Consider the following 8,971-nt stretch of genomic DNA (forward strand, 5'->3'; position numbering starts at 1 on the left):
TGACTATATTGCATAAATTTTCTACTCTTTAGGAGGTTTCACAGAACCAAAAATTTTACTACCACTTAGTAGCTGTGTGTTTTTAGGCCAGTGTTTAACATCTCTGATCCCTTCTGTGTATATGAGCATAATTCCACCCACCCTCCTCCGGGAATTTAAAAAATTAACTGTGTAAAGTGCCTAGAAAACACGTTATGCATATTTGCATGCACTTCACACAGTATTCATGCTAAAGTCATGGTCAGTCCCTCCGTGCTTATATGTAGAAGCTGAGGTCCAGAGCCGACTCGATTTGTTCCCAGATCCTGGCGACCATGGAAGTCTCCTCGTGACAGAGTCACGACCCATGGCTTTTAACCAGACTCTTAAAAACTTCCGGCCTCCAGCAACTGGCATCCAACACAGACATTTACATCTTTAATTTTTTGTTATTTTAAAGGTATTTTTTAAAACCTCTGTAATATCTACATTCATCACCTTGTGTTTGAGAAAGGGCAGTGCAGACTGAAAATAGCTACACTGAGAGAATAGTACATGTTTTTCATTAATGACTTATATTCATCTTTTAAAGGATATCTTTAAAACATTTTTTTTACTATATATTAGGAGCCAATAAACGATGGTTTAATAGAGGCGGAGGGGGTAGAAATCATAATTCATTTGGAACAGACAGGCAAAGCTGATTTTTTCCTTTCCCGTTAGCTTTACTTCTAAGAGTAAATATTAATAGCCAAATTTTTTTAGAAATTTTTTAAAGGTACCGTATAAAGAAAAGCTTGACTACAATGTGGAGTCTTTTAAAGATTTTGCCACATTGCCATCATCTTCTTTGCAGTAATTTTCCTGGGAGAATTAAACCATCTTGCTGCTAAAACCCTCCTCTCCCTCACCACCCCCCTCCCCCCAATTAACTGGAGTGAATGAGGTGACATTCGCCTCCTTTGACCAAAGAGTACCCCTTTGCACTTTGCAGGAGTGAAGAGGTTTGTCTCTCAGAGCGTAGACACAAAACTAACCAAACTAGGTCACCAAAAGATAAGTTCATGAATCGGCGGCCGTGGGGAGCGTGGCCTCAGGACCGGAGCCTGGGAGGGACACTGACTGCCAGTCTGGGCTCTGAAGGCCTCCTGCCGAGGGAACCCTGCGGGACGAGGGAGAATGCCGCTCTGTGGGCTCTGATAGAGGAACCTGGTGTGTCTTTAACAGCCCCGAATGTCAGCATGTCAAACAAGAGGGTAGAAGGGATTTTGGAAGTGCTCGCTCTCGTAGTCAGTAGATCAGAAGATTTAGGTCAGGGATTTCTTTTTAAATAACCCTCCCACCCTGCTTATCTGTTTTGCATTTCTTGACTTCTGGTTTTTGATGGCAGGATATTAAGTAATGTTCATAAAGAGTCAGCTCTTTTAAAATGGTAGTTAATTTTGCTTGCTTTTGTAATTCCTGTTATTATTTCACGTTCCCCCTTTCTTACTTATATAATCCCTATATATAAATCTCAACAAGCTTAAAAATGTAGAATCTATTTGTAAAGTTTATATGATTTAGAATTTTAGGTAGTGCATTAAATAACTACTTAGCAATAGAGTTCAGCCTCTCTCTCTCCAGAAAATACATGATTTTAAGCAAACATGAACCATACTAGCCCGCCCCTTGCATAGATGCATCCCGAGAAATGGCCACCAGGGCAAGCCCGCCGGTGCGTGGTCAGTGTACAGATGCATGTGCTTTCTCTTCTCACAGGCAAGGCAGCTTCCCGGGCATGAACCAGGGCGGACTCATGGCTTCCAGCTCTCCCTACAGCCAGCCCATGAACAACAGCTCGGGGCTGATGAACACGCAGGCGCCGCCCTACAGCATGACGCCCAACATGGTGAACAGCTCCACAGGTAATCTTGCCGCCGGCCGGGCCGCCCTCCCCTCTCCGAGGCCCGCCCGCGGGCTGCACCGCGCCGGCTCCAGCCTCCATCTCCCTGTGAAGTGGGGAAAACACTGCTTTCTGCTTCTTGGGAACCTGCTCAGTCTACTTAACCGTTTTAGGACTTGAGGATTACATTTCGTATAACTCATGTGGACATAGTTCAGTGCCATTCTTGGGGGCGTTCTGGGAGCTTCGGGCAGCCCACACAGTGGCTGCTTCTCACTTGATGGAGGCAAATGTGAACGTCCTGCCTCAAAGTAAACAACCGAGGGCAGAGTGTGGTCCCTTTATCCTTTAGGGAAACTCACCTTAAATGTCCACATGCTCTTTGCAGATTGTGGAGAAATTAGGTACTTTGCTAAAGAACTGTTTTAAATTTTCAGCATGTTTACATCTTTCAACCCACTTTATGACCTCAACGGCTTTCTTACCAAATGCCACCTGATTCGTGCAGTAAGCCGATTGCGAAAATAGCAAGAATGCCCAAACCTGGGCAGATATCCGTGTTCTCAGACCCTCAGGCCCTGAGCCACCTCTGCAAGCCTCCTGCTCACCCAGGAGCCGAGTGCTGGTCTCGTGCTGAGAAAATGTCATGTAGCTCACCTGACCTGTTGCTTCTCCCACCTGCGGGAGCGAGAGCCGCCCTGTGGGTGGGAGCCTCCGGGAGCGAATGAGGCTGGAGTCGGGGCCCTGCTCCCCGGTGTGTGAGGAGAGCGCTGTGGAGCCAGAGGTGGTGCCCCAGGACCGCTTCCATGCCTCTGCCTGCGCTGCCTTCCCCGAGCTCGTCCCTGACAGCGCCCAGCGCTGTTGCTTCTCTTGCAGGCGAACATAGGGCTGGGCTCGCATCCTGCCCTCCTGCTGGAGCCAGTCCTGGGGTCTAGGGCCGGATGGGTGCAGCCTTCTTCTGATTGCTCCCTTTGAAAGGTTCGGAACAGGAAGCAGTAGGAAGTGCTGGTGAAAATGGAAGTTTTTACATAAACAGAGGACCTCCTGGGGTGAGGAAGGCCAGGCCGCCTTCATCCCTGAGGTGGTGTTTTCGCATCTGCGGTGACAAGGGCAGAGCTCTGAACAGCCTGTTAGCTAGAAGCTTCCCCACTGCCCCAGGTAATAAGGACTCTGGGTTGTGGCATTATGGGTTTTGTCTGGCTTGCTGAAATAAAATTACCTCAGAGCATTGAATCTACACAATAAATTCTCACCTACTATTAGCAATACTCATTTTTCCCTTTTTCTTTGGACTCCAGGGCCACAAAAATAACCAACAACAAACAGATGGCACCGTGCCCTGCCTGAGAAGATTTATGTATTCCTAAGGAATAACCAATTTCACGGAGATTCACAGAGAGGGGTTTTTACACTATTCAGATAATTCAGTTATTTGTTATTTCATACAAAGGTAATCTGTTCCGTGAAAGGCCATTTATCCTCACAGGCTTTCATACGGACTAGTAGTATATATTTTTTTATTGCATTGTGCATTTTGAAATATTGAATTTTTAATAATTTAAACATTCATCAAAATTTTTTACACATTTATGTGATTTTATTTCAGCTTTATTAAGTCAAATGCTACCTGATAGAAAGTAATAATGCCGCACATCCGAGGAATAGTGACGATTCAGCATTTGCTGGCATGTGGTGAGGGCCCACGCGTGTCTGCAGGACCGTGGGGCTGGCTCCGGGGGAGTGGACGGCAGGCCCAGGGCAGTGAGCTCCTGCGGAGCACTAGGTCTGAAGGTGCTCACTCAGCTTTTCTAGAGAGTGGCCAGGCAGGGGCAAGGGGCAGGGGTGGTGTGCAGGAACAGTGGGCAGGGGCAGTGGGTATGGGTGATGGGCTGATTCCTGGGAGAGTGATGCTGGCTCACATGCTGGGTTTGCTCAGGCTGATGGTCCCGTGGGCCGACTCGGGTGGGAGAGGGCTGTGGTGGACATGGTGGGTCCTGCTATCTCCTGTTTGGCCCACGTGGAGGTGCGTTAGCATAGGGGGGGTCTCAAGGGGTACCCAGGCCATGCTGAGCTAGATAGAGGAGTGTGCTTTCCTCATACACTGTGTGTGTTGTGTCAACAGTGTTCTTTATATAGTTGCCACATGTAAACACAGTCACGAGTATTACAGGTGTGTGCACGTTTGTTTCTGGCCCTATTTTGCCATCCTCTGGGAATGGTCTGCAGCCTCGGAAGGAGACTGAGAAGCAAGTGGGAGAGGAGGCATGAGCGTGGAAGTCCCCTTTCGCTCGCACGATGTGCTCTCTGTGTCCTTTTGAATATATCAAGTCCCGGGTGAGACAGCTGCCTTGGGGCCTTGGCCCGCACTGACTCTCAGAGTCATTCTGGATCTTCTTTCTCTGGTGGAGCCGGAGGGGAGCGCGTGCGGTGTCTGCAGATGCTGCATCTGCACCGGGTCCTCTGCTGCCCTTTCGTGTCTGAGCTTCACCTGCTGGGTCGGGAGAGGGGGGAGGGGAGGGGCGCAGGGCGTGATTTAACACGTCCCTATGGCGGTCATCTCTCTCTCCTGGGAAAGGGGAAGAAATAGTGCCCTGGACCCCTTTGCCCTGGGAGAGTGGGGCTTTGTGCATGATTCCCTGAGAATTCTGCTAAGAAGGCAAAATAAGCATTTCAACAAAAGGATGGGAAAAGCCACCATAAAGTAAGACCTGGTGGTCCCTTTGGAAGGATAAAATTTACATTGTAAGGCAGGAGCACTAAACAGAGCTATTACTCTACATCCTATGTGTCTCTCAAAATAATAAAGCAATGCAATCTTTGACAGTTTTCGTATTTGTATAACCCAAATGCCCATTTTAAAATATATAATATTTTATCTATTTTAAATGAAGAAGTTTGGAGAAATTCAAGTCAATATATATGCTTATATTCATCTAAGTCTGATTTTTAAATCAGTGTTATTATCATTCACTGTCATAATACATAATGACCTAGTTCCTTATGCTTCCACATTGCTTTTGTGTACATTGACACATTTAATGCATGAAGAACATCATGTGTTACAAATGCTGACAAAACTGTGGTAGCCATTGGAGAAGCCGCTGTCCGTGACTTGGCCACTGTCTCTGGAACTGCGTGCTGCCGCTCCTTGGAGCCCACTCTGTGAATAGCCCACGAGGACGGGTGAACTTGCATAAATAAGCCCCTCTCCCCACACTCGTCCTGCTTCCCCCCTTCTATTTCTCAATGTACAGATTTACCAGTTCCTATTTTGCTAGACCCCAGAGGTAAAACCACCCGAAGCAGCAAGGCGGACTTCGTGTAATATCTCTCAGCTGCTGTTTTGAGGTTTCACACATTCACAAAAATAACAGCATTTTTAGCTGATCCCAATAGATTTTTCTCTGCAGCTGCATCACTTGAAAAAGCTTTTTGTTCCAGTTCTTAAAGTCTAAGTATTGAAAGTAATTTGGAAAAAAAAAAGAGAAAAACATCCCAATTATGATTTGTGTGTGTAATGATGACTTCAAGGGCTGACGGGGCTGCACATGGGCTTTGAAAAGCCGGCAGCGGGAGCGGCGCGCCCATGGAGCGCCCCCGTGGGAGCTGGCGGCACGTGGCAGGGTGGGCTGTTTTGGCAGGACCTCTGGTCCCAACCTGCAGTGATGCTGCCGATATTAGCAAATCAGCTCCACAGAGCTTGCCAGCTAATTCGCCAGAGCCCTGCTCTCCTCTCTCTGCTGTAATTAAAACTAATTATTTTCTAAAACATAGTAATACACGAATATGTGCAGTGATCGCTTTGCAGTGGGCAATCTGTGGCGCTTTCTGAAGCTCCCTTCCTCTTTGTGTTGTTTGGCACATCGTGCTCCGCGTGCACACCCGCTCGCAGGATGGAAAGTGGGTCCTGTCCAGAAAACCTCAGGATTAACTCGCTTTGAAACGGGAATGTTTTCTGGTCTCAGCTCCCTTATAAGGCTCACAATGCTCTCCCTCTTCCTTCTCCGCCTCCACCTCTCCTCTCTGACTCCTCGCACGTGTCTGATGTCACACCTGCAGCCCGTGCTGTGCAGATGGTCTCGCAGTGGGGACCTGCAGGAGCTCAGCTGTCACTCCCGGGTACCTACACTCATTCCCACTGTGGCCTCGCTCTTCCTTCAAAAAGAAACTCAAACTCTGTTTTTCACTTGAAAATGTCTATTCGTATTTGCAATAAACATGTATAAGTCAGTTGTTCTTTGGTAACCCTTTCATTCTAAAGCGTAGATGGATTTGATTGAATTTCTGAGCCGAGGAAGAAAGGAGTTTTGCCTGGGGTCATCAGGTTGGCCAGGAGCTGCGTGGGTGTTTGCCCTGGGTGTCTGAGCTCTGCCCAGGACTGACAGATGTGCGCAGTGCCCCAGGCCGGAAGGAAACCAGCCCGTGCCCAATAACTAGATTCTTTCCTTCAAAGCTTACTTTTGATCATTGTCTTTGAAGTCATGTTACGATTGTGTTCCATTATTATAGACGAGGCCACATGCATAGATAAATAAGCTTTTCGAATGAAACACTATAATATGTCAGATGACTGCAGACTTATAGATTCTGTGAATTTAGGAAATGAAGGAAGCACTAAATCCTCTAGTCACCAGGTAAAACATACACAACCACCATTTGCTTTCCACACCTGATGAGCAAGTTAGAGACTGGGCTTATGGAATAATACTGCTAGAAGTTGACTTTCAGTGGTTTGGATCTTGAGTAAATGATTGCTTCTTTTTTTAAAATAAAGGATTCCAGAACGTCATGCTATGTCGACTTCAGAAATTAGTTTGCTCTGAGTTACGATTTCCTTTTCCTTTCCTTGCTTCAGGGGACATTCCGGTGCCCCGTGCATCGCTCAGTAACTCGTGTTAGCGGGCGCTCCACCTGAGGATTCACACGTATAATCCTAAACTCTTTCTCCTGTTTTCGATTAGCATCTATGGGTCTTGCAGATATGATGTCTCCTGGTGAATCCAAGCTGCCCCTGCCTCTCAAAGCCGACGGGAAGGAAGAAGGCACTCCGCAGCCCGAGAGCAAGGCGAAGGTACTTCCTCTCTGCACGGGTGGGCTGCCTGCTAACGCTGCACGTCCTTGCGTGGCTGGTGCTGGCCCACGCTGCTCCCGTCTGGTCTTCTCTCTGCATGCCTTCACTTGTGCGCATGGCTGTAGCCTTTCTCCCCCCACCCCGCCATGGCGTGGATCTGAAAGTTACTAGTTCTTACGGCATTAACTCACGGCTATGGGAGGGGGCGGCGGGACAGGACCCCTAAGAGAAGTGCTCTGGGGTGGGGAGAAGGAAGGGATCTTGCCTGGTTTTGATTCTTGCAGCCATTTTCTCTGCCTTCAGTTTATAGCTTCCTGTTTTGGCCGCCTCAGCAACAGCAACATATTTAATATTTTGCTTTCCTGCCTTATTTGATAAATAAGGTGAACAGCTTTTTTTTCCTTTCTTTCATAAGGGGTAACCCATGCTTAGCATTCCGTGTGAGCTTGAAGTGAGCATGCTGGCTTAGTGGCCATGTCCAGCATCAGCAAACTCACCGAATTGTACTAATTAAGAATGTTGTTTTAATACCGTCTATGTGTGTGTTATTGTGTGTCTGTACGTCTATATAAATATGAAAGTTCGTCTGTTAAACTGGATGTACTTTTTGTTATTTTAAATAAAGTTTGCCCTACCTTTGTCTTTTTTTTTTTTATTCCTCTACCACAGGATAGCTACAGCTCTCAGGGTATTTCTCAGCCCCCCACCCCCGGCAACCTGCCAGTCCCTTCCCCAATGTCCCCCAGCTCTGCTAGCATCTCCTCATTTCATGGAGATGAGAGCGATAGCATTAGCAGCCCGGGCTGGCCCAAGACTCCATCAAGCCCTGTAAGTGGCTCTGATTTTTTTTGTTTTTTATTTTTTTGGTGGTTTTTGGATAATTAAGTAATTCTACTTTAATGCTTGTTTATTTATTTGTTTTATAAGACTTTTTCTTCAATAATTTATCCATAAAAGGGGTTTCTTTATAATTGCATTAGTAACAAAATGAGCAAAGTTGATGTGTATCATAGAATTGGATCTCTGTCAATGAAACCACTGCTGTGAACAAGCACCTACAAGCATGAGGTTGTGTTACGGGTCCAGACTCCTCCCCATGGGGACCGTTCAAATACCGAGTCCATGTGCACTTAGCACAGTTAAAACAAGTCCCTCCTCATTTACGCGGGAACTATGAGCAGTCATGGAGTAAATGGCAAGTTTGGCCTTCAGCAAGTTTGTTGTATTTGAAACATCTTATTTCAAAACTGCCTGCCTGAGAATATAAGCATTACGCTCGGGGCACGGCTTAGATGTATGTCAGCCCTGCTCCCACCCCTGTCGGCATCAGCAGAGAAGTGGTAGGAATGCTGGTGCATGAGACTCTGGGAACTACTTTTAGATGACTGATGTGTGTGCCTACGCTAGAGTCAGTGAGACGAAGACTTAATATCCTGCAAAAGACTGCTGCTAATCCTGAAACTAAGTGTTGGTTTCCATATGAAACATAAAAAACAAAAATTATAACGTGTTTATAAGGGGATTTTTTGCCTTTATGTTCTTATGCCCATAGAGTCTTTGTTTTCCTTCTAAAGAAATTAATTCTGTGCCATTAAAAAAAAAGAATGGCACTGTAGTAACCTTTATTTTACATTCATATAAGGACTCAAAAGATCTTTGTAAAAAAAAACCTTAACATGCAATTACTCACCAGGAAGGCTTAATTAACGCGCTAATTTTTGTAAGAGGGTGGATTGGAGAGCACAGCTCAGTAAGCGAGTGGGAGAAGGTAACTGGGACCTGGCAACCTCGTCAGCACCCAAAAGGAGGCTGCGTTCATCATCCACGCGCCGGTTTCCACGGATGGGCTGGAGGCCGGAAGAGCTGGTTGCAGCAGACGCTTGTAAAATTCATACCGAGCTCTGGTCTAACCAGCATTTTCCTTTCCAGAGGAAGAAAGGGTAGATGTTCGCTGGTACCTTCGCTGTAGGCAACCCAGATGAATGAGACGTGGTGCGGGGGGCTGTGCGGGACTGCGGGGCAGGAGGGTTCCGCTC

The 8,971-nt window shown here is 46.8% G+C and overlaps 1 protein-coding gene across 1 annotated transcript in view; it reads left to right on the plus strand.

Moving 5' to 3' along the window:
* Positions 1–8,971, plus strand: part of ARID1B (AT-rich interaction domain 1B) — a 387,394-nt gene that overhangs the window by 349,988 nt on the left and 28,435 nt on the right. The window contains 2 exon segments of the mRNA XM_006779610.2: positions 1,741–1,886; positions 6,826–6,935. Coding sequence (XP_006779673.1) covers positions 1,741–1,886; positions 6,826–6,935 — 256 coding nt within the window.

Source organism: Myotis davidii, unplaced genomic scaffold (assembly GCF_000327345.1).
Source record: "Myotis davidii unplaced genomic scaffold, ASM32734v1 scaffold1494, whole genome shotgun sequence".
In the NCBI taxonomy this organism is placed as follows: domain Eukaryota; kingdom Metazoa; phylum Chordata; class Mammalia; order Chiroptera; family Vespertilionidae; genus Myotis; species Myotis davidii.